Source organism: Haemorhous mexicanus, chromosome 2 (assembly GCF_027477595.1).
Source record: "Haemorhous mexicanus isolate bHaeMex1 chromosome 2, bHaeMex1.pri, whole genome shotgun sequence".
NCBI lineage: Eukaryota > Metazoa > Chordata > Aves > Passeriformes > Fringillidae > Haemorhous > Haemorhous mexicanus.
This window is the reverse complement of record NC_082342.1, coordinates 45,148,887-45,174,444: the sequence shown is the minus strand read 5'-3', so window position 1 is coordinate 45,174,444 and position 25,558 is coordinate 45,148,887. Positions and strand designations below refer to the sequence as shown.

Sequence of the window (25,558 nt, the reverse complement as noted above, 5' to 3'; positions counted from 1 at the left end):
CTGACATTATATATTGTGCTACTTCTAGGTAAAGTCACCTCAAAGAGGTGACAGACTTTAAAGAAGGTCTTTGTGATTATGGAATTTTCTTTATACAGCATATTCTAGGTGATTGATCTCTTGAGAGAAATGGGGAATAGTATCAAGAAAAGTGAGAAAGAAGGTTGACAGAGTAGCAGAAGTATATGCTTGGGAAAGCTGATAATCAGAAAACTATATAGATTTCATTCATACCTTCCTAGAGGGTTTTGCTGACTTTTAGTAGCCCTCTCATTAGAGAGAAAGATGAGTTACTGGCTGGAAAGTTACTTCTTCCTTCTAGTACACATGGAGACAGTGAGGGAGGAGAAAAAAGAGTTGGAAGGCTGTAGGGGGCTGTAAGTTCCAGAAGCTATTTCTGCAGAGAGGTACTGTCAGTGTGCAAGCTGCACAGGAGAACTCTGCACCAAGTTTTGGATTCATATCACCCACTCTGGTACACCTCACATAACTCTGAGTGGAGCCATTACCAAAAGCTCCCTCAGGGGATTTTTTCCCCTTGACTCAGCTGGTCCATTTCTGGGTCATTCCCTGAGCCTGTCCATCTCCTTCCAGGACTAGGGAGGGGTTCTCTCCCTAATGGAAATGCCTCGGGTAGATGTCTGCTCCTAGGGTAGGAATCCAGTCCTCAGTGACCAGATAACCCTTGTGGAGTCCCACCAGCCTTGCTTTGCTGCTTCAGCTGCCCAGACCCAGCAATCCCTCATCTCCTGCCTGTGGATGGCCACAGGCACGCTGTGTTCTGGGGATCCTTCTGGTACCAACACAGTGCTCTTCAGCAGGAAATAATTCCAGCAAACACCTCAAGTGTATGATATATTTATAAACTCTCCTTTCACATCTCTATTATTCCAGCAGCTCTGTGGAAGGGAGTTTATCTCTCTGCACATTCAAAGTCTCACCTGCTCCTCAGTGCTGCTATGCAAGACTGAACATCTCTCTTGAGGACTCCCATTCCCACTGCTTTGTCCTCGTCTGTGGAAGTGCATGGAGGGTGTGGTTGGGCATGGAGGAAAAGTGGACCCAGTCTAGAGTGGGCCTGCTGTTGAGTCTCAGCAGTTCCTACACCAGTGGCAGAAAGGGAGAACAGAGGAACTTCTCTCTGACAAGGACAACCATCAAAGAGTTTGATCCAGAAAACCTCAGTGATTTTTAGCATCTTATAGTAAGTATCAAAGAAGGAGAATGTGAAATAAAGTCTTTGGGCAATTCTCTGAGAACACTGGAAAAACTGCTGAATAAAAGTAGCATGAAAACATCTTGGCTCCATTTTTATAATTTTTATATATGCTGGGGAAAGTGCTTTCATTTATTTGTGTTAATTTCACATTTTCCTGCAGAAAAAAAAGATCATTTCATCCATGTGCAAACTGTTTTCAAAAAACTGCATAAACAAAATACTGCTTCATCAAGCAAGGAGTTATAACACTCAAAGGACTCTACCAAAGGGAAAGACAGTGGCACTATAACAGCCTCCAAAAACCAAAAAAGTATAAAACCCCCTGAAAAAACCCTAGAAGACTGATTTTCTGTTTGTAGTCTACAGTCATGTAACTTTCTGTGATTATTTATCTCTTTAGGCACTTTAACAACCCTTCTGAAATCAAGACTATCTTTGAATAGAAAGCATTAAAGAGATATGCTTAAAGTTTTGGAGAGTAAGGCTACATTTTAACAATTAAAAGGTTAATAAATTCATTAAAAATAATTACAGGTCTATTATCTTCTCATTAATCATATTTCCATGTTGCAAAACCTGCACAAGGGTGGAACCGGATGAAAGACAGCACTGATCTGTTTTATGGTAAAACTCTTGTTTTGCATGTTCTGTTGCTACCTAGACATTGTGAGAATCAATGAGTCAGGGATTGGAAAGCTTTATAAAGCAAAAAAAACTATATAAAGGTGAAGCAGGTGTGTGACAGACTACAAAAAAGACTTCTATAAAGGCTGGTGGAAATGAGAGTGGGAAATCTCCCATTTCTCCTATTATTATGTGCAGCACTTTCTTGTGCTTTTCCTGCAAATACAAGGCAGACAAAGGAAGAAGGCATGCAGCTTATCCAGGTGAGGAAGGTAGAGCTCTGGGGAGATGTTAAGCTACAGTTGAGCATGCACAGCAGTCTGTAACTAGCATAGAGCAGCCAAACAGAAAGTAGAATAAATAACTGGTTGACTATTTCTCAAATAGGTGTGTGATGAGAAAGGCTAGTTCAGCACCATCTTATTTTACTTTTCTTTAGAGACTGATTAAATTTGATGATGCATTCACTCTGTGTTAATTTTACAAATAATTAAACTTCTGCATCAGTCTAGGGCTGGTTTGTAGTTTGGGTGGAAATGTGGCTATGTATTTGACTTGTGATATTATGAAACATAACTCCTCATGAAGTAAGTATAGTATATTTTTCTAAACTATTACTGTCTAAAATGTGGGGAAACAGGATACAACTACTAAAATTTTATATTCAGTGATGTATTAGAAATTACTTCTTCTAAAGGACTCTAGGAAACCTTGGGGGGCAGGGTAAGTGGAGGGCACATTATCCAAAAATAATCTATTTAAAAAATGGTAATTTTAAATGCATTTCAATGGCTACAAAATATTTATAGTGATAGTACAGTGGCAAAAGTTAGCATCAAGAGAAAAATATTCATGCAGGCTTTAACAAACTATTATCCATGCTGCCATAGAACAGAAAGAAAAGTAGCAAAGGCTGCATGAATGACTGGTGTTAGTTAACTATCTTGTAAGCTTCAAAAGCAAACATCATTGATTGTTCTAAGCTTCGGGTTTGGTTTTTTTTTTCATTAGAAGTACCTGGAAAATTACTATGGCTTTAAGAAAGATGGAGAACCTTTTGTTTGGAAAAGTGATAATGCAATGACCCAAAAACTAAAAGAAATGCAGGAATTCTTTGGGCTGGAGGTGACAGGGAAACTGGATTCTGGCACTTTGGACTTGGTACAGAAACGCCGCTGTGGATTCCCTGACGTAGCCGGGTTCTCCACCTTTGCAGGAGAGCCAAAATGGACAAAACATGTCCTGACATACAGGTAATCACAATGGAATTCTTCATGTCAAGACAGTGTGAAGCACAGGGTGAGTGGCAGCAATACAGCTTGTTCTCTCCTGTGTTTTAAAGGATAGTAAACTACACACCGGACCTGGGTCCAGCAGAGGTCAACGTGGCCATCAGGAAAGCGCTCCGTGTCTGGAGCAGTGTGACCCCGCTGAGGTTCATCCAGAAGGACAGAGGTGATGCAGACATAATGATCTCCTTTGCAGCCAGAGGTAAATCTCTATGTAACCATTAAGAGCTACTGCCAAGTTACTGCCTACATGGAGCAGTTGACCTGGAATGATTTCTCCCATACAGAGCACATGTGGAGGTCAGTGTCCAGTTGAACAAGCAGAGAGAAAAATACAGTTCTTGCTCAAGGTGCTATGGTTACAACTCTTGACAGGCTTTGGGGGAAGGCATATAGGCAAATGAAAAGAAAGAGGAAAAAATTTAGGGACCTGCCAGTAGTTCACTGGATCTATACCTGCTGTGTGCTGCTCAGTGTGTGCATGAACCCCCAGTCAGCTGTGTTTGGGGTCTGCTCCTCAGGTCACAATGACTTCATCCCCTTTGATGGCCCAGGAGGCTCCCTGGCCCATGCCTATGCACCTGGCAAGGACTTTGGTGGAGATGCTCACTTTGATGAGGATGAAACATGGACCAAAAGCACAGAGGGTAGGTAATTAAGTTCCCCAAGCCCTTCCTGAAGCAAGTTGCACATGGAATCAAGGGTTCAGTGTCTGTCTCCTCTCTTCCTTAAGTGTTTAAGTTGCCACTGATTTGAAGGAGCTTATGGTTTGCATAGTTCTAAAAAGCCTCTGAGTCTCTACTTTAAGTTAAGGCCCCAGTTCAGCTTCTGCCATGCACTGGGGGGAGCTTTATTTGTAAGGGTGGCCCACTTCTTCCCACTCCTCAAACCTCTTGCTGCACAGTTACCTCACTTGCACTGGCCCAGGGTCCTTCTTCTACACTGAATTCTGCAGGATCTACAGGCTATCTCTTTGTACTCCCCTACAATGATTCCATTATTTTTACTTCTGATTATAATTTCATTTCCAACCAAATTTCCCACAAGAATTTAATTTGCTTGGACAAGCAGTTCTGAAAGCTTCTGACGTGCCGTATGCCCTTCATGTTATTCAGGACAAATACAAAGACACAGCTCTCCTCTAATGTGTTTTGTTTGATGTTTTCAGGCACAAACCTGTTTTATGTTGCTGCCCATGAGTTTGGCCATTCACTGGGACTTTCCCATTCCAAAGACCCCAACGCTCTGATGTATCCAGTTTACAGGAAATTTGACCCCTCAGTACTCCTTCTTCATCAGGATGATATTACTGGCATACAGTACCTCTATGGTAACTCAGAATTTTTCATCAACTACTGCTTATAATTTCAAAGACTTCAGATACTTTTCAGTGACAGTTTCGTGTAGTGGATATTCCTCAATGAGTTCACACTCATAATTTCTTCCATAAACTGCTTCTTTTAGGACCATCTTCCAACACAAACAATGATCAAACAGAATCTACTGAGATAAAAGACCCAACTGAGTCAAAAGATCCTGCACTGCCAAACAGCTGCAGCTCCAATTTGACGTTTGATGCTGTCACCACTTTCCGTGGAGAATTAATCTTCTTTAAAGACAAGTAAGTCAGCTTCTGAAAGAAAAATACCTGAGTGTCACTTTTTAAATTATGCCCCACAGCACAGAAAAATAACTTTAATTAGAATATCAGCCATTTTAGACAGGAAAACAAGACAAGGAATCAGGAAAAGAGATGGGAAACAAAAACAAAGAGGGTGGTGGAGAAATGAAGAGGGATAAGTATAAGGAGGAGGATGACCTTTGGAACAGGGGATGCTGTGAATAGGTTGAGGGAAAATGGCTCCTCTGCAAGCATGGGCTGTTTTCACTTCAGGCTGTAAGTAAGTCCCAAATGTTCAGCAGATGGGAGAGTTCAGCTTTAGCAAAACACACCACAAACTCTGGAACACTTCACAGCCCCTTTGCTGTCCTTGCTTTGAGGGAGCTGAGGGCTTCCCAGCCCTGACAAAATACCTACTTGAAGAGCCCCTGCAGTGAGGATTTAGCACTCTAATAAAAGGAAAGGGAAATTGGGTTTTTGTTACCAAAGTCTTACCAGGCATCAGCCTTGTGAAACAGGTCTCTCTAAGCTCCACTTCTGCATAAGGGGAAATAAATGTTCTGACAAAACAGTTCATCTGACCTATTTTAGATGTCTGCATCAAGAAGAGAGCAATCCCACTATAAATAACTGCCTTTACATGAAGTTTACAGGGGATGTAGTGGAATTAACTTGGGTACATGGCTGGGTTTAATCAGATAAATACTGCCCTGGTTGCCATGATGTGGTTTCATGCATTAGTGAGTGTGAACATCCAATTTTATTTAAAACCTGTTCCATACTTACACAAGGCATATTTGGCGCAAACATCCAGCAGTCAGAACAGCTGATTTTGAGTTGATATCTTCATTCTGGCCACGGCTGCCACCTGGTGTTGATGCTGCATATGAAATTCCTGAAAAAGATGAAATGGTCATTTTTAAAGGTAAAATGTTGTCTTTTTATTTTCCCATGTTGTCTTCCCAAGTAGCCTAGAGAGTTTGCATCTGGCTTCAAAACCACTTGAGTTCTTTCTGTAGGATTCTGCAATCTTGAATTTAGTCCAATAAATTGGTGTGTTTCAATCACAGAAATAATAAAATTATTCTTTTTCTTCTGGGAAATTTTCTAGTGAACTTAAGAATGATACTAGCATTAGTGTGGAGAAAGACTGAAATTTCAGTTTTCAAAAAAAGTAATGTGGACAACTATTGCATTTGTTTTGACAGAACTATTTTCAGTTATTTTCAAATTCAATGGTCATTTTCAAGTAACCATCAGCTTTCATGAAAAAGATTGTGTCATTCTCAGAAGAAGATTCTCACAACATGTTATCAACTTTTGTTAATAGGGAATGAATTCTGGGTTGTGAGAGGAGATACCATACTTTCTGGATACGCCCAAAAACTCTACACCCTGGGCTTTTCAAAGGATGTTTCCAAAATTGATGCTGCTTTTCATAATGGAATTGAGGGGAAAACATATTACTTCATAGCAGACAAATTTTGGAGGTAATATTTCCTGTGGTACTTTTCTGAAGAGAAACAAACATAATCACATGATCAATATCCTGTCATGATTTAAGTTGCATTAGTCAGACACTTTTGGTGATCTCTTTCAGTGTCACAACTGGCTGTGGAAAGATATTTGAAAGGAGGTGGAACAGTGCTTTTAATTTTCCTTTTAGTTAATTTAACAGTTTGTTTGTTTATTTCTTTGTTTTTTTTTTTTTTCATTTAGCTGTCTTGGTCATTGTACAGCTCCACAAGTCATCTCAGGAAATTAGGCAGAAGTTCACTATTTACATATCAAATATGTTTCTGTGGAGTAAGAAGGAGAATGTCATCCACCTTCCAGTTACCAACAGATAGTTTCGTAAAGTTGCTGATAAATGCCGTGTGCTGCAAAGAATTATATGCTGTGCATGGTTATTATTTTTTTCTTTTCAATCCCATCCCTACTGTTCAAGTTTTTCTTACAGGACAGAGATTTCTAACAGCCTAAAGAGGTGCTCCTGTAATGGAAGCAGTAAATAATCCAAATTATTTTAGATGAACAACAAAGCTTCTCTTACCATCCACCACAATGTCCAAATAATTGTATATACAAAGTTCACTCTAGGGAATTATTCAGCCACATATCTGTACTTTAAGCAGAAAATAAGATTTCCATATTTTAGGTCAAACTCTTGTAACTTTAAGTTTAAAAGTTTGATCATTAAATCTCCTGTTAAGAAAATTACAGAAGGGAAAAGCTTTCACAAGCTTTCTTATTCCAGCACTGAGGGATAAACTTCACTTCACCAAAAATGTAATATCTTGCTGTTAGTAACTTAAGTAAATTGACTTAAAATACCTTATAACTTCATAAAAAGAACAGATTTTTCCCGATGAACCTTTCTTACAGAAATACAATGTGAGGGAAATCTTTTTATAATCTATTGTCATTCCTTTAGGTGTGGTCTCTTAGAAAAATTAAAAAAAGGTTCATGATGATGGCTCCAATATTAGGTATTCTTAGGTGGAGTGAAGAGAATCAATTCACCCATTCCAGCTAATAAAGTAATAATTAATTTAGGGCAAATTGTGTCTTTCTACACTACCAAATGACACTGAAAATCTTTAATGAACTTGGTTATCTGTTGATAAGTAGAAGATAATGAGCTGAGAGGAATTAATCATGAGTTGTTTGCAGGTTTGACAGACTCCTGTTTGTTTATAATTTTTCTCAGTTATGATGAAAGAAGTCAGTCTGTGGAGAGGAAGTCATCACTGATAAGAGATGCCTTTCCAGGAATTAATGGGAAGATTGATGCTGTTTTTCAACATGAAAGTGAGTAACTATTCTTGCTAAAATCTATAAGAAATTCTCAATATGATAGGGCTGAGAGTGCTTGGGCAGAGACAGGTACTTCTACATGCTGCTCAGAGCCCACAGGATGACCAACAAGACCCCGAAGCAGTCAAATAACACTCCCATTCTTCACTTTACCCCCTTGAAAAATGGGGATGGTACACCTCTGGTGACAGCAGCACATCTGGAAAGGCCAGTTCCAAGGGAGAGATATATCTGTATTCATGCTGATGTGCACATCACACCATGAAGATCAACACTCAACAAACACAGTGACATCCCAACAACATAAGATGTACCTCTCACAACCTGTCCCTCTGACATAAAACAGTCTGCACCAGCTTCTCCTGCAGGAGGGTGAGCATTACTTAGACATGGAAATGCTGGACTAGACTTGGGGGTACATTCACACTGCCACATGTCACAGCTTCCCAGTTGCCTCCTTGCTCCTCATCTGCTGCTCATTGAAACCATGCAAGTTAAGTGTTTCACAGCAAATCTTACTTCCTCATCCTAAATGAGTCTTGCACGTGGTGCTGAGACACCTCACTCCCAAGAGGGCAGTGTGGATGTGACTAGCCCAGGCTGGACCTCTCTTTCCCTGCATGGCATCTGGCAGCATCCACCAAGCAAGTACCTGCTCACACCTTGTTGTGCTCTGTGCCACACCCTGGTCTGTGCAATACCTATCCACAGGTGGCTAGAAATGCACCCTGCTGGGGGGTTCAGCACAGCTGGAGTGTAAGAGCAGATATTTTAAACCAAAGAAACACCCAGGATGCATCCTCTGCAGAGTGACCTTGTGGGGTTCATCAAGCACACAATGCAGCACATGCATGGCTGGTTTGCTGTGGAGCATGTCCCCATGCTGCTGGGTCATGTGTTCAGTGGTTACACCTGGGAGTAGATGCTGTTGGCAGCATAATTGTATCCAAAGGTTGCTGTGAGCTCTTTGAGGATGTTGTTAAATTGTACAAACCTTTATATCTGCAATATCATAATTCATCTGGGTTTGGGTTTTTATTGTTCGTTTTTTTTCTAGACTTCCTTTATTTCTTCAGTGGAAGAAAGCAATTTGAGTTTGACCTTAATAAGAAGAGAGTTACACGCCTCCTAAAGACAAACTTTTGGTTTCCATGCTAATAAAATGAAATCTGTAATGGTGTTGGAAAGAATGTACTGCTCTTGTGCTAGAAAATATTTTCATTTATAAATATGTAGAATGTAAAGGTACTTCAGCACCAGTCAGCAGCTATCAGTCCCTCATCACCTGTTTCTTTAAATAACAGAACAGTATTTAACATATGGATGTGTACATACATCTGTAGTTAACATCAGGCTGGCTAGCTTACCAGCAAACAACAATGCAGTTTCTGCTTTTGATACAAAATTGGGGTTGATTTTATTATTTCTGACATCTTATTTTCACTCTTCTTGCCATACATCACCCTACACAGGGCCCTGCCATGGAGCCAGGAGCCCATGAGGAAGAGCATCTCTCTTCCTAAAGCCAGGATTGCTTTCAACCTGTTTTAGGTATTTCAAAGCTAAGCAAGAAGACTTAGCTAGTGCTTGTAGTTACAGTGAGACATACAGGGTTTCCAGAGAGCAACCCCTCCCAGCCTGAGGGGTGTTGAGAGGTGGAAGTTCTTTTTTACAGTGATTGGAAAGGCAGTTTATGTTGGACACCTGATTATAGAAGGCTTCATTAAAATGTGATGAATTCTACCCTAAACTATTTATTGATACATGTCATTTCCTGTTCAGTGTGCTCTCAGGAAGGTTAGACCAGATGACCCTACTGCTGTCCCTCCCAACCTTATCCGTTCTGTGAGCAAAGGCTCATTTCCACAGACAAAGGAGCAGAGGGGCACCCTGGCATGTAGGGAAAACCCAGACAGCACTGACATGCCTCTGCTCCTCTCCAGCTTTCCCTGGGGAGTCCCCATTGGCTGGGGGACACCCATCATGTGTCAGTGAGAAGGTTCCCATCACCTCACCTTAGGGGTTGGGGGGGATAGGGATCAATATCCCAGGTAAGAGTATTTGTGCATTTCATACAATTTATTTTTTCATGTTCAAAGGGGACTATGAGAATGATCAAAATTTATTGTAAATTGATAATTTGAAAGAACAAAGGCAAGGAAATCACAGAATCAAGATAGATTGGGGAGGAAAGGGAAAATAAGGGGATAAATGCATAAAAGGGATTGGTTGTGTGCAAACAGACTGCAGTCAGCTGCTTCTTTGGCCATGCCCTGCACGTTTGGTCCTGTCTTCTCAGTAAATCATGCCTTATGTGTGGATGAGCTCTTTCTGTGTGAGTTTGGGTGAGCTTCAAGCTGGACTGGCTGCTGAGGAGCTTAAGAAAGCTGAACACCAGCAGCTGGAGCATGGCTGCAAGCTACAGGGACATGAATGCTCCGGGGGATGCAGGAGATGCAAGGCCAGCGGCTCTCCTGGGAGGGCTGGGTGTGTCTAAGAGCAGCTCCTGAGGGCTCCACACTCTGTGGGTATTTCCATGTCAGTGCTTCACCGTGGGACAGAAGTTCTCATCAGGGGGAAGCGAGCAATGGGCTGGGGGCACAACTCCTGCTCATATTTGTCCAAGTGCTCCATGGTTTCTCTCTGTGATGGTCTCTGTGGCCAGTCTCACAGCTCTCTGGGCCCAGGGGCAGACATGAACCAGCTGCCAATTCAATACTGCTGACATCATCTACCTGATGCTAAAGCCAGACATTGCTTGGGGCCCCATTATTCACATGGACAGCTAGCAAGATGCAAGGTATTAGAGAGGTACCCTCTCTTTCAGGCATGTAAAAATATCTCTCCCAGCACCAAATGTCTCCTCCTCATTAAACAGCATCCCTCCAAAAAGGTGAAAAACTTATTCTATTTGGTTCTGCTTCTCCATGAATCACAGAATCACTGAATGACTGAGGTTAGTTGGCCCTCTGGAATTTATCTCAACCTTCTCTGCTCAAACCCACCTAGAGTGGGCTACTGAGTGTCTAGGTGGCTTTAGGGGATACTGCTTTTGCTCAAAGGGGACATGCTACCACCTCACTGGAGGGGTTCAGTTTTTGCCCATTGTCTCCAGTCCTGCTGGGATAAGGTGATTGTATTCTATTTATACATACAATTGTACTCAGAGATTGCAATGAGATATTTCAACACACTTGATGTAACCTTTTTTCTGTTGCATTTTTAAAACCCCTGGTAGCAAATGGAGCACTCCAGTGACTGAGGAATCTTTATCTGAATTTTATCAGGATCAAAAATATATAATGACATTGTCAGATTTGCAAGACAAATACTGCTGCCACACCTGCTGTAGAGGCGGCAAACAAGGCTTTGCTGTCCAAGCAGAACTAAAGGTAAAATGATTAATTTTAATCACAACACCTCAAAAAAAAGGAAATTAGTAGCTCTGGTCAGTGTCTGACATTGCTGAGGTCAGAGAATTAGGTTCAAGCCTTGTAACTTGAAAGTTTCTATTGAATTTAACAGGAAATATTTCTGTGCTGTTTGTTTATTTCTTTTTTATTAGTCTCCTTGTAATGCTCCTAATTCCGCATTTCCTTCATGTTTCTGGTATGGCTTTTTGATTGGTCTTGCAGCTGCAAGTCCTAATCAGTCCATGGTCTCAGCGAAAACAGTGAAAGTTAAAAAGATGCATGAACAGCTTGGCTCACACTTTACAGTGTTTGTTTGTTTGTTTGGGGGTTTGGGTGGAGGGGTGTTTGCTTGTTTTGGGTTTGGTTTTGGGTTTTGTTTGTTTGTTTTAGTTCCTTCAGGAAGTTTCCAGCTGTCCTGGTTTGAATAGTTTTCTTCTGTTGTTCCTACTGTTAATGTTCTTCTATGGTGTCTGTGCCTTGCACTTCACTTCCATTGTGGTAACTTCATGAAAACCACATTCTTTTAAATGGGACAATCTCTTCTGGTGCTTGTCTATCCAACTTTCTTTAGGAAATATTGTCTTTCAGATGAGATTATAGCTCTCAGAACAGAGCTGGCTGGTCCTAGAACTAAGGGGAACTGGGAGCCCCAAAGGGTGTTGGGGAGGGAGCTTCAAGACCTTTCATGATTGTCTGGTAGTTTTCTGGCTGTCATATATTTATCCAACTAGTTCTTCTTTGGGGGGTTTTTGATGATTTCTCATTAGCTGGAGCTCTTTTCTTACCTATTTCTGTGCCCACAGGTAGTCCTACCAATTGTGAATATGAAGTCTTAGATCTATGGCAGAAGTAGAGCTTAGCTGACTTTAGTACTGTCTGTTTCAATATAGTTTAGCTGGTTTAGTTGGTATCATTGTTTCTTCACAATTCCTACTTTAAAAATCTCTGGAATCACTAACAAGACAGCCTGATTATTTGAGTGAATACAGGCTTTTGAACTGAAGAGGATTGACCTGTATTCAATATCCCGGGCTCTTCTAAAATACCTTTTGAGACCTAGGCTCAGAGATAAATACATCCTTTGTCTGTGGTACATTTAGTCCAGGCATTCCAGTTATAGCTTTCTCATCTTCTAAACACATCAGATTTTCCATGTTCTAGCCAATTTCTACCCTGTTTGCATAGAAACTTGTGTGAAGACAAAAGTATCTCTCACAAGGAACACGTGACTCTAGAATTCAGATCACAAGAATTTCTGTTTTCTTCTGTGTTTTATATATACTGGTCTCATTTGTTGTAGTTTTCACCATCTTGTCTTGGAGGACATTTTGCCTACATCTGAAGGTATATATTTGCCTTTTGCTTTTCAAGGACTCCGCAGCACAACCATCAGACGCAATCCAGAGGGTCTAACATGGAAGTCCCAAAACTGTCTAACCAAGGGGAAAAAACTGTTTGGCTCACAAGTTCTTTTTCTTGCTATTTATTGGTTTTCTTTGGTTTCACACACACATCCCGCCCCAAAGGGACGAATGACCTTTGATATTTCTCTTGGCAGGATTACAAATACATGATCAAACAAGATAGGTCTGCGGTGCTGACCTGAACTGAAAGCCATTGTGTAGTGATTTAAACACGCAGAGTAAGAGCAGAGAGTTTAACACCTCAGTAAACCAAACTAAGGTAACTGATAAGGCCTGGCAGAGCAGAGTAAGATTTAAACAAGTCCATTCAAATATTGTCTGCAGGAACTTGTTCCTAGTGAGATGTTTAGTTTGGTTAATGGAAATGCTGTGGGGGGGGGGAAAAACCTTTCTCAGTAGCAAAACCTGCAGATTTGTAGGTTCAGGAGTGTTTAAGACAACCCAGAGCTGCAATGACGCATGTCTTAGGTGCCATTGATAATACAGAGAAAATACTTTAAAATTGAAAAGGAGCAGGCTTTGTTTCTAGATTATTCTCTGGCAGAAGAAAACTGCCTTTGCAGGTTCACAAGCAGCAGCTGCCTTGTGGAGTGTTTTGGCATTTGTGCCATGTATCCAACTGGGGGACTGTGAGCCTATAGGAGCTCCAGTATGTCCCAAATGGTGCAGATCCCCAGGAAATATGCAGATTTAGTTTGTTGATCAGTGTGGACACGTTGATTTCTTCTTGCTGAGTCTTTCAGGACAAGGTTTACATCTGCACAGCTTGTGTGATAACCACTAAGTTTAGAGGCAAAGGACTTCAAGTTGGTAATGCTGATTCTGCAGGGCATCCCAAGGCCTATCTGCCACCAGGGAAATCAAGACTTGAACACAATAGCCCAGACCCCACCCCAGGTAACAGCCCAGTTGCAAAGATGAAGAATGTAATTTGATTTTCCTGTGTTCAGGAAAGAGGTGCTTGGCATGGAAAATGTCACTCCTTCCCCTCTCCTTTTACTGAAATCATTGATGATGCCATGTCTGAGACAGTGCCAGTCACTGAGGTGTAACACCGGTGCTGTCCCACTGTGGGACTGGTCACACTGAATTGCTTTTCTACAATGGGATAATTAGAACTGATTCAGCACCTGTCATCCTGAGCCCTATCACAGTGGCCTTTGGACTTCTGAGTGGTTTGAACTATAGAATTGTGCTCCTAACACTGCCCAGCACTGCACCCTGGTTTGTAAACCGAGTGACTGATCATTCCCTTGGATCATTCCCTTGGAGCAGTGCCAACAGCAGTTCTATAAAGGAAATGTTTAACACTCAGTGATGTGAAGCCATGAGCTTGTGCAAACTTCAAGAGAGCTGATTTGGAGGCTTGCCTTGGCTGTTTCATCTCACTATTAAAATGTACTTGGTTCATGCAGGGAAAACTCCTCATGAACCCTCTAACTTCAAGCAAATATCTGGCAATCAGTAGAATATTGCTGCACAGTGACACGACTTACATTTTGACACATTAGACTTCACATGAAAAGTGACATCCTCCAAGGAAAATAGCTTGTTTCAGGATAATATTCTAGGTTTTCAGAAAGATTTTTGTTGTTTCAAAATAGATTGGAAAGATGTTAGAAGATTAGGATATACTAAGAGCACAGAATGGAAAGAAAATACTTCCTGTGGGAATGATTATTTTGTAGTGCCACCTGCTATTGAGAAAGCAGTTGCTAACATCATTGTGACAAATTGTAACAGTAAACAATTCTTTGAATTATGAGGTACCTGTTTTCATTTTTGTAACATTAAAATTACATAACTACCAAACAATGTTCCCTTTTCTACAGTAATTTTGTAGTAAGAGACTTGATTTAGGGAAACCCCACAATGATTCACGCTGTGAATTTATTTTTACATTATTCAGTCAGGGGTGTGGGTGGAAGTCATTAGAACATGTTACCAGAGATAGCAAGGGTAAAGGAGAAATAGCATCAAGAGTCAAATCCAAGCCCCAGGTAAGCGAGGTACAAAGTAAATCGAAATCACTGAGAGAGAAGCTTGTTCAAGGCTGGGAATTTCTTCTGGGAAAATATGTCTCCTCTTAATGCCTCTGCCTAAATGTCTTTTTCAGTTAATGCTGAAAAGGGAAACAATTCTGGGTGGAACTCTAGCAATGCTTACATTTCTGTCAAGACCTAGAGAGTGAGAGCCGTCAGTAGAGTAGCTAGAAAAGGGACATTTTGAGGTCTCTTGTCTCAACACAAGGAACAAGGGTGCCATTTTGCTGAGGAAGTGCAAAAATAAAGCAGAATTATTGCTAATATGGGCAGACACAAATCTGTACTGTTTGGGTGTACACTGGAAAAACCCTTGAATGTGCTGGCTTAACATCTGTGTCACCTCCTCTTCCTTAGCAGTGGCTTAGCAGATGGGTACCAGACCTAGCAGGGTGATTCAGGGTGAGAACTATTGGGGATAGGTAAGTGTAAAGCTTCCCTCTCTCCTTTGATTTCATGGAGACTTTCCATGTAAGCACATCTGGAAGAGCTCTGCTATGAAGACAGGCTGAGAGAGCTGGGAAGAGAAGGCTTCAGGAACACATCACTGTGGGCTTCCAGTAGTTAAGAGGGAATTATGACAAAGAGCTTTAGGGACTGTTTATAGGGGCAGATAGGGATAGATAGGACAAGGGCAAATGGTTTCAAATTAAATATGAGAGATTTAGATAAAATCTTGGGAAGAGATTCTCTGCTTGGACTGTGGTGAGGCACTGGAACAGTTGCCACAGAAGTTGTGTATGTCCCATCCTTGGAAATCCTCAAGACCAGGTTGGATGAGGCTTTGAGTAACCTGGTCTAGTGGAAGATGTCCCTACCCCCATGGTAAAGGGGTTGGAACAAGATGGCTATTAAAGTTTCTTCCAATTCAAGCCATTCTATGATTCTAAATTTCTGTGATTTTAAACAAATTCCAGGCAGGGACAGTGTGTTGGGGGTTGTCCAAATCTGGTACCCTGATATACTTGAGGCTGCTGCAGCTCCCTGACCCCAGGTGCAGCAGTGAGGTGGTGCCTGTATCCCGACAGGTACATACACATGTACGTACCTACCCAACGGACTCGTGTGCACCTTGGTGTCTTTGCAGTCACAGCCCCACCCCAGAGGCTCTCACTGACATCCCCCAGACATGATAGAGCCCCTCACACAGAAGGATAATCTGAAATGGGGTTTAGTGAGAGGCCAGGACAGTGCAGTCGAATGCAGGTGCAACACAATGGTCCTGTGAGAAAAATGAGGAACTGTGCAGATCCCAGTTGGCACTCAGTAACAACTCTCGTGAGACTTTGTCCTCTGAGGGGGTGTCAGTTTCATTTTGGCATTCATTTTTGGTCTCCTTGGTTTCCTTCTCTTGGGATTTGAGCCTTTGTCTGAAGACAAGTGCTTGAGAAGGAGAAGGTGGTGTTGTGGTAGCTGCCACACCACGGGAAAGCAGATGACTGAAACCCATCCTTCCCTTGAGTGTGGGTTAAGGGAGCTGTGCTGAAGGACATGCAGTAGGAAGTCAAAGCAGATGGTGAAATGGGAGATGACTTTGTAACCCGTGACCATGGAAATTCCCAAGAGAGGGGGACACCACTGCCTCTGTTTCCTTTTCCTGATGCTGCTTACTGTTTTTTACTCCTCAAATGCACAAAGAGCTCCCACAGCTAGTGCTGGAGTCCAGGATTTCCTAGTCCTCCCACTGGCTGCCTTGGAAAGTAATTTATTTAAAGTGTCAAAAAAAAAAAAAAAAAAAAAAATCTAGGAGTCCTCTCTGACCCTCTGCTCAGCTCAGTATCCTCTTGATCACATTAAAATATGGCCACAGACCCTGCACAGAAATCTGCAAGGCAGAAGAAAGTCTCTGTGAAAGCCACAGCACAGGATTTCTTTATGTTCCTGTCTCAGCCACCAGATGCATCTGATTAATGCGCTTCCCTTGTTTGTGTGTATCTGTCTGAACATGTCTATGATGTCTTCAGAAAACAAAAAGATCAAAGAAACAAGAAGCTAACCTCTTCTTATGGAAAAAAATAAGAAGTGAAAATATTGAATCAGGAACTATATTAACCATCCTAAAGAAACACCGGAAAAATCTACAGGGTCATAAGACTAGTTTAGAAAGAGAGTTAGAGAAGCTAAGCAGCATTTCACAAATTCCAAAATCCTTTGAGTTGTAGCCAAGTCTTTGGAGAAAGATTCAACACACAAAATTCTTTTCCTACATGTCTGAATCAAGATGGAGTAAGAGCAACCAGCAATTAAATCTTCTTGGACTATGAACCATGAAGTTGAATTTCTTTAGTCTACAACAGCTGTACCCTTTGAGGACTTCTTTTCCTAGTCATTTAAAATCCCAGCTTCTGCTTTTGAAGTGTCCTGTATTAGTTTCAATCAGTCACTCCAGGCAAGCTATGTGACTCACATTGGAAGATATAAGACAATTTACTTTTCCCAGGAGTGGTGTAAGCTCTACTGAACCTAGATGTAACTAGGGGGTGATACACTACAGTGAGTGTAGCATCTCATATGAAATAGATTTTTTTTCATTATATTTGGGAAAGCAAGTGAAGAATTTCCCAGCACAATTAAAATAATGGCATTTATTTGTATTTCTCCCTCTCACACTAACATTTACTGTTTCTCTTTCAAGGTCTTTACCTCCAATAAGGACAGAAACATCAAAACCATCCTGAAAGATGTTCAGCCTGTACCTGCCAGCCTGCAGAGTTAGCAAACACACATCCCCTTCAGGCCAATTAGACTAATGCTTGCAGTTAGGAATTTTTTCCTCAGTTTAGGAGTCTACACTGTCCAGGATATTTAAACTTTTCTTACCACTGTTAGGGACCTGGCCAACACAGTCAATGTAGTATGAAGAGCAATTCTTCTCCTCTAGAAGTCTGTGTCATGTGGTCAGTTGAATCGCTCTGGAATTCATGGTCCAAAATGGGAACTCGGAGACCTAAATAACTTACAGATATCAAAACAACAAAACACTTAAAGCAAATTCCACCTCATTACTCATTTGTCTGTACTTCAGACACCCACCCAGGGCTGGCTGCCATGGCACAGGTGCTATGGAGACCTGCATCCCTCCAGGGCAAATGCCGATCATTTGTGATTCCCTAGAGAATTCCAAATAACACTAATGTTCAGGCAGTTGAATCCCAAACCCCATATCTAAACTTCATCACTCTCGTTTAAGACCACACTAGGGTCTTAGAGCCTGTAGGCTGCTAAATTACTTTTTTAAATACTTCCTTATATTTTCCAGCTTTTATCGTGGCTCATCTCAGTCTTCCTCCCATGAAACAGTGATCACAGGGTAAAAATGGTTACTTTAATCTTCTTTTTCCACACTGATGAAAGTTCCTGTTGACTTTCATGGTGTCTTTTCTATCATATCGCTCTTCCTGAATCAAAACACACTATTGCAGCAGAGACCTTATCCATGCTGGCAAGAGTAGAAATGTTACTTACCATGCAAATGGGAACCTAGATTACACATTCCAGTACCATGACCAAAATTGTTAATATTGGTAAAAAGTCATTGAATCATTTTAGCACTCACTTCTGCTAATATCATAAGATTGCTATAGATAGAACTGCTAGATAACTGTTAGATGACAGTCCTCCTGGAGTTATGCTGCTGGTTATTCCATAAAAAAGATTGGTTCTTTGTACTGTCATTTTTATCCTGATATTACATATTGCTACATAATATTATATAGTCTGCTTAAGATTAAATCATGTGTAGCATATGTAGCATGATTTGATTATCATACAATTTATTATGTTGCTCTTAAATCTTATTTCTCATTACTTCTCCAGTTTGTCAAAACCTTGTGGCATAAATAGTCTAAATTCATGATTCAAAAAAACCCATGAAATGTAGCTCAACATTTTACCTGAAAAACATTTCCTTATTTGTTAAATATGCTATAAAATTACACAAACCAGAAGACTTGGGCAAAATAAGGATAGTAATATTAGTTAAACACCTTGCGTCACTACCTGATGATGAAACTGCTATGCATCATTTTTACTAATCAGAGGATATTATACAGCATGAGTCAGGCTGTCACAGATTTACTATTAGCTATATAAACACAGCTGAGAAGTGTGCTCAGTAGCTCAAGAGTGAAACTGAGGCAGACAGCCTTAGATGAGGATGAAGACCTTTGCAATTCTCCTGTCACTATATGTGGCCGTCTCCTCTGCATTTCCTGTGGCTCCAGAAGCAGAAGATGAGGGAAAAACCCTACAGCTTGTAGAGGTGAGTATTTTTTCAGTGCATATCTAAGGGAAACATAAGGTATTCTGAGAGATAACTATAATTGCAATTCACAGAATATGGGTGGAAACTAAAGATGTGCCATTTTTGCATTTTCCTATCAGCCTAGAAAATGTGTGAAAATTACGTGGAACCTATTTACTCAGAAGTCATCTGAATATTATATACCTCATTTTTGGTGTTGCCAGTAAAGTAATAACAAAACTACTGAGGCGTGAGTTCTAGCAAGAACAGTCAAATTCAGCAGCAACTTACATTTCAGAATGTGCTTTGAAACTTGTGATATCACTGGTCTTAATAATATAAGGAAGGAAACTTGTTTGAAGCAGGCGTGTTTTTCTGTGTTTTGGCTGAAGAGATCTCTTGCAGAATATTTTGGAAAAAGGGAACTCACACAGACACAACATAATTTGTTGTAGACAAAATTCTTGAAATTCAGTGGGAAGGCATGAGTTTCTAGTATCATATTCTGTAGCTAAAAATAAAAGGCATGATTCACCAAGTCTGACTCTAGCAGTATTCAGCTGCTTTGGTGGGAGTCCCAGATGTGTGGAGTTCACTGCCAGCCTCAATTTCCTTCCATGAGACCAGTTATAAGCTTCCTTGTAAGCTTTGTTGTTAGAGTAATTGATCACAGTAAATAACGTAGAACTAGTTATTAATAGTAAATATTAGATTTTTCAAGACATTTCTTGATATATTTCATCGGTGAAACAACAAATTCAGAAAACCATAGGAAAACTGTACTGAAGAAAAGAGGTTTTTGTTGGTCCTGGCAAACACAGGGCAGGTCAATATAGGAATAGTTTAAGATTACCTAGTAAATTTTAAGTGTGGCTAAAGACAGTACTGATAAATCACAATGCTCTCTTTTTTTTTTTTTTTAACTCCGATTCAGAGTTATCTACAGAATTTCTATGACCTTCAAAAGGATCACCACCCCCATTTAAGAAGTGGTGGTGAAAACCCCCTTGCTGCAAAGCTCAAGGAAATGCAGTCGTTCTTTGGACTAGAAGTGACTGGAAAACCTGATCTTGACACATTGGAGGTGATGAAAAAACCCAGATGTGGTGTACCTGATGTGCAGCGATATGCGTTCACACCAGGGAATCCCAAATGGAAAAGAAATAATCTGACATACAGGTAATCTTTCCTAATCTTGTTCAAAAAGAAAATCTAGCACATTGACTTTGGGGTGGTGGGATCTGAAGGAATCATATTATGCCATATATGGACATATGGAGTGATTTAGTGATTTCTGGAAGAAAACAGATACTTTAGAAGGCAGTATCTAAAACAAAGCCTTTATTAATTTTCATTCATGAAAGATAATGTCTAAGATTTTTTATTTTTTCACAAGTAATTGTATTTCAGCTAAAATACTGAAATTTCAAATATTTTCTAAGCAATGTATTATGTGTTGGGTTTTCTTTGAAGGATTTTGAATTACACCCCAAAGATGAGACGAGCTGATGTAGATGAAGCAGTCAGAAAAGCTCTCAATGTCTGGAGCAACGTGACACCATTGACATTCCAAAGGGTTGAGAACAAAGTAGCAGATATAATGATCTCTTTTGCTTATAGAGGTAACAATGATAATGCAGCATATTAAATACCCATCTGAAGTTATGGAAGTAATTCAGGATTTAACTAATTTTTTCCCCTCTTCATTTTAGACCACCGTGACAATTCTCCTTTTGATGGTCCCAATGGACAGCTGGCTCATGCATTCCAGCCTGGTGAAGGTATCGGTGGAGATGTGCATATGGATGAGGAGGAAGCTTGGACAAAAGATGGAACAGGTAAGTTTTGTAGCTGAACCTATGTAGTTTTAACCTTATACGGTCTTACCTCACATGATGTTTACTATTTAATGAGCCTGGCTACGGGCAGAAAAGTGAGCAAAAGGGACTGAGCTCTTAATTTATAATTGCTTGCCCTTTGTTGTTGTTTTTTACTGCCACTTTTAGGCATGAACTTGCAGAATTTTTATTTTTAGATCATAGTGGCATTTATAATGTCATATAAATATTTACATCATAACATTTTCTAATGATTTTAAGGTCAGCACTTTAAATTACTTTTTTGTTCAGAGGAAGGTTAAAATTTGGATACTGGGAAATCTGTTGATAGACTTCTGAAAGCAAATTCTTTTTTTTTCTTGACCTAACACTTCAAAGTTTAGTGCTAACTAGAGTGTTCCAACTATCACCGAAACTGTAATCCCATTGTTTGTTTTTAAGTTCTTTTTTCTTCGGATCACTGCCAACAATCCCTCATCATGGGCGTGATCCTTGATGCCAGCAGTTTATGTGATAGCAGGGAAAACAACTCATGTTTAAGACAAAAGGACACTAAAGAAATGACAATGAGAACACAATTAAGGCCAGACACACTCTACATATTCATACAGGTCTTATGTAACTATGTGTGTGTGTTTTATGATGCTAGAATTACTTACAATCTCTCTTGTACCTCTAGTGTGTATTAGTTTCCCGTTTAGTCAGTCGTGCCAAGTATTGAAACAGGTTTTATGCTGTTTCCTATGGTTTTCATCCTACAGGCTACAATTTGTTCATTGTTCTTGCCCATGAGCTTGGCCATTCACTGGGTCTGTCTCATTCAAATGATCCTGGAGCACTGATGTATCCAACCTACTCCTACACCGACCCCAGTGAATTCCGTCTTCCTCAGGATGACATTGATGGAATTCAGGCCATCTATGGTAAGAAATAACATATTTATTTAACATTTCTACTTGGGAGGCTGGTAAATGGTAAAATGAAGGTATTTAACATTCCACCAAAATGAGAAGTTTATTAGTTTCTGAAAAATGGATAACAAAAGGGAGAAAATTCCAGGAAGCTAACTCCAGCTGAAGTCCAGTTCTGCAAAAATCTCATTTTTAAAAGATGAACACAACTGCTTTTATCAACATTGGAATTCTGCATTTAATGACAGACTCTTACTTTGAAATTATATCCTTTTTCTTTCTGTATAAAACATGTTTTCTGGGTCCTCAGAGAGCTTTTGAACAGTCTCCTTACACTTCTCCACACTAAATGATAAGTCTTCATCCTACAGGACGGTCTAATACTGCTGTGCAGCCAACAGGACCCGTGACTCCAGAAGCTTGTGACCCAAATTTGACATTTGATTCTATTACTACCCTACGTGGAGAAATATTCTTCTTCAAGGGCAGGTAACAACAACAAGCATACACATTATTTCTTTAAAATATTCAGTGGTTTGAAAAAATCCGTGAGGGAAAACTGTCCTTTTGGAATGTAATACAAAGAGAAGAATACACTAGAAGATCCTTCTCAGATCATTAATCTGAAGAGCCCTACTTGACAAGAGCAGGGAAGGTGACAGGAGCTTGTAGGCTGTTTACCAACTATTCTATCACTGTGCCCACCACCGTGACACACTTATCTCTGAAATTTATTCAAATAAACAGAAAAGCAAGAGCACTCATGTATCTGTTATCAGTGTGCCCATGGGTCCCATACTCATCCTCAGTACAGGAGCAGGGACAGAAGTGAAAGCACTGTCAGGGAGAAGGATGTCTGAGCCTTACTGCCCTACAGAGAAGTAGAAGGTCTTATATTCAATTTGTTGAACTTTTAGCACATAACTGAGGTGCTAAAATAACCAATGTCCTTGCTCGAGACTTCTTTTACACTCAGTGGACAGGGGTATTCACATTTCTCTGTTGTACTCCAGATGCTATAATAATTATTTTGAATTTTTGATAGGAGTGGAATTATTTTATGACGTAAATTTTATTTTAAACAGATACATGCTGCGCAAGCATCCCGAAAGGACAGAGACAGAGCTCAATTTTATCTCACTGTTCTGGCCAAGGTTACCATCAGGAATTCAAGCTGCTTATGAAAACGTTGAGACAGATGAAATTACAATTTTTAAAGGTAATTTAATCAGAAGGTCTTCACTTTTTCTGACCTTTTACTTCCTGCTTCTTATAAACTATGTAGTTACAGAAGTTAAAGTGTTTTTAAGGAAGTTGAACAGATAATCTTACAATTCTGAAAATAATTAACAGAGGATCATATTGCTGTAACAAATCTCCAGACGTCAAAATCTAGAAAAATTTCCCCTCTGTTATAGTTAATGCGCTGAAAAAACAAGTTATGAAAAGAGCTGCCCTTCTTCAGGTCTAGTTCTCTTCAGGTAACAGCACTGAAGGATTTTTACTGAACTCATTTGTCAAAGCCATGCATTTTTATGTTACAGTAACTGATATATTTATTAGTATTTGTTGTAGTTTGGAAAAAAAAAGAAAAAAATATGTTGGTGGAAAATTGTACTGTGAGAGGAAAATTGTTGACTGAACTAAAAATCAGTCTTTCTTTTTCAAGGTCTCAGACACCCTTTCTTTTTCAAGGTCTCAAGTACCCTTTACATACCTCAGATGAATTCATTATGCAATTGCTATAGTACATGACCTATTACCATATTCATTACCTATTACCATAAGTTCATTGCATCTAAAACTACCAAAGCATTTTGATTAGACATGTGCTTTCCCTAATAGTTTAATTTGATGCACATTGCCTAGTTTTCAAAACATTACATGGCTCTATAATCAAATTGCATATTACAGGAATTCACCAAATTCAATATCCCAATCCAAGGTCAATGGTTTAACTCATTAACCTCCAGCTTCACCAAGTTGTTATCCTGAAAAATACCTTATATTAATTTTTTTTAATTCTGGGAAAAGCTCTCTCCAACACACCTCATTATTCTAATGTTTTATTCATAAAAAGAAAATCCATTTCCACTGTCTTCATTATGTAGTCCCAGTGTAAGAATTAGAAACATTTTCTAAAGTAGTAAGCTGAAAGGAAAAATACTGACATCTAGACACATTGTTTTCCAGACATCTAAAACACAAGGAAATGCTTTTATAAATAACAAAACCAAATGAAACTTGCTCCTATTTTTCAGAGGATAAATATTGGGTCATCAGGGGATATGATGTTCTGCCTGGCTATCCCAAACCAATCTATCGCTTCGGGCTCCCAAAGACTGTCAAAAGGGTTAATGCAGCTTACAACGATGAAGCCACAGGGAAAACATACTTCTTTGTAGCTGACAGATACTGGAGGTAAGATTTAATGTTCATTTAGCAGAAGATGAGTTTTCATTTGCCTGGGGACTGATGTATTACTATATAGTTTGAGTGGGTCGAGGTTTAAATCAGGCAAATTCCAGAAATTTAAATGTGTTTCTTTGGATTTAAAAAAAATAATAGGAATTTCCTAGAAAATGTCACCCTTTCATCAGGATTTTTTTTTTCCCGAACATTAGATTCCTGTAGCAGGATTATAAGTACTTCCACCTGATTGAAAAGCTACCCAATATAAAAGAGTAAATTTCTAGTAGATTACTCACTTTTGCTCCACAACAGTGCTGCTTTTTTGTGTTATGCTGTGATAACGACCACTTTTAATTCACTTTTCAAACAAAATTAATCAATGCAAAGTGCTGTAATTTATTTCCTCTATGAAGTAATTATAAGTATTCTCCAATTTTAAAGTTGTTTGTGTTTCTAATTGAAGCTCATGACAAATTTCAGAGAGCAATTTTGTTCAAGAAGTCCACCAGTGACACTAATTTAACCAAGGTTCAGGACTGTGCTACTGTCTTCTTTGAAGTTTTATGTTCTGTTTTTATGTTTGACTGGATTTCCTTGAAATAGAAATTCATTTTATGTGCAAGCGATGGCCAAGGCTCTGCTAGTCCAGAAATACATAAATAAATTTCTGAGCTGTTTCCCGGGTCCCTGGGAACATTGTGACAAACTTTACCATAGGTAAAATTTTCAAATCTCAGAGAAATCTCCAAGAGAAATTTGATAAGAATCAAAAGCTACTAAATAAATCTCTATGAGACTTCTTAGTAACAGTAGAGTTGCATGTAAGAATTTGCTTTTGACTTTCAAAATAATGTCTGCTTCCTCATAAATTGTAATGACATTTCTTCTTCTAAGATATGATGAAAAGAAAAAATCCATGGATCATGGGTATCCCAGGAAAATAGTCTCTGACTTTGGAAACATTGGCAGGGTTGATGCTGCTTTCCAGAAAGATGGTGAGTGAAACTTACCTTTAACCTGTTTATGTGTATATTTGGGCTTCTACAGATAGAATAATTTTTTTCAAAATGCTGTTATAACCTTAATGAAAAGGAAATGAAAAATACCTGGTACACATGGACTGTCTATAATGGGGATTTTTTTTTTTTCAAATGAAATATAATTGGATTAAATTTTACTTCTAGGCTATGTGTATTTCTTCCATGGAACAACCCAGTTCCAGTTTGATCCTCGTGCCAAACGGATAGTTCGAAAAATGAAGAGCACCAGCTGGTTTAGTTGTTAATTGCAATGTTTTTCCATGTGCACACTGTATATTTTTATCTGCTGCATTTTTCAGCATTTCATGATTCTCAGGTCAGAACGGATTTCTGTTCAAATTCTATGGCAGTATAGTCTTAATAATTATTTATTTTAAGCCAAATAAATTTATATAATTTATCAAAACTTCTCCTGTTACGGTCAAGTTTCCCAATAAATTATGTTTCTCATATAATTTTGTTCCTGATGTCGTTTTTGCCCTGATGCTCAAGAGCCAAGTCTAGCTTTCAAACACTAAAAAATATATTCTGGCAGGAAAATGTGAGGTTTTTTCACAAAGACAGAGAAAGGAGGACACACTTGTCTCTGAACCCCCCATTCCTCACAAACCCTGGTGAAAATATGATGGTCAACTAGTTCACTATCATCAGTGTACAGCTCTACT

The 25,558-nt window shown here is 39.6% G+C and overlaps 2 protein-coding genes across 4 annotated transcripts; both read left to right on the top strand.

Annotated features, from left to right (window-relative positions):
• The first annotated feature begins 1,967 nt into the window (after positions 1-1,967).
• On the top strand, positions 1,968-17,399 carry LOC132323426 (stromelysin-1-like). Of its 3 annotated transcripts, none has more exons than XM_059838618.1 (10): positions 1,968-2,106; positions 2,855-3,096; positions 3,186-3,334; positions 3,654-3,779; positions 4,301-4,462; positions 4,597-4,753; positions 5,545-5,678; positions 6,084-6,243; positions 7,464-7,564; positions 17,085-17,399. In XM_059838618.1, the coding sequence occupies exons 1-10, from the start codon at positions 1,999-2,001 to the stop codon at positions 17,099-17,101; spliced, it is 1,356 nt and encodes a 451-aa protein (XP_059694601.1). In that variant the 5' UTR covers positions 1,968-1,998; the 3' UTR covers positions 17,102-17,399. The 3 variants fall into 3 exon arrangements, with proteins under 3 accessions (XP_059694601.1, XP_059694600.1, XP_059694599.1); XM_059838617.1 differs by lacking the exon at positions 17,085-17,399 and adding an exon at positions 8,628-9,320 and having other exon boundaries at positions 3,186-3,298; XM_059838616.1 differs by lacking the exon at positions 17,085-17,399 and adding an exon at positions 8,628-9,320.
• A 669-nt stretch (positions 17,400-18,068) lies between these two features.
• Positions 18,069-25,299, top strand: LOC132323427 (interstitial collagenase-like). Its single transcript, XM_059838619.1, has 10 exons — positions 18,069-18,710; positions 19,627-19,871; positions 20,166-20,314; positions 20,405-20,530; positions 21,292-21,453; positions 21,813-21,930; positions 22,527-22,660; positions 23,703-23,862; positions 24,748-24,848; positions 25,038-25,299. Exons 1-10 carry the CDS (start codon positions 18,600-18,602, stop codon positions 25,136-25,138), a joined length of 1,407 nt encoding a protein of 468 aa, XP_059694602.1. The 5' UTR covers positions 18,069-18,599; the 3' UTR covers positions 25,139-25,299.
• Positions 25,300-25,558: the final 259 nt, after the last annotated feature.

Bases quoted from the DNA above. Each gene is read 5' to 3' on its own strand.
- LOC132323427 (XM_059838619.1), top strand. From the start codon at position 18,600: ATGAGGATGAAGACCTTTGCAATTCTCCTGTCACTATATGTGGCCGTC. The intron at 18,711-19,626 runs GTGAGTATTTTT...ACTCCGATTCAG, and splicing joins AAACCCTACAGCTTGTAGAG to AGTTATCTACAGAATTTCTA. The intron at 19,872-20,165 runs GTAATCTTTCCT...TTTTCTTTGAAG, and splicing joins AGAAATAATCTGACATACAG to GATTTTGAATTACACCCCAA.
- LOC132323426 (XM_059838616.1), top strand. From the start codon at position 1,999: ATGAGAGTGGGAAATCTCCCATTTCTCCTATTATTATGTGCAGCACTT. The intron at 2,107-2,854 runs GTGAGGAAGGTA...TTTTTTCATTAG, and splicing joins AAGGCATGCAGCTTATCCAG to AAGTACCTGGAAAATTACTA. The intron at 4,463-4,596 runs GTAACTCAGAAT...TGCTTCTTTTAG, and splicing joins TGGCATACAGTACCTCTATG to GACCATCTTCCAACACAAAC.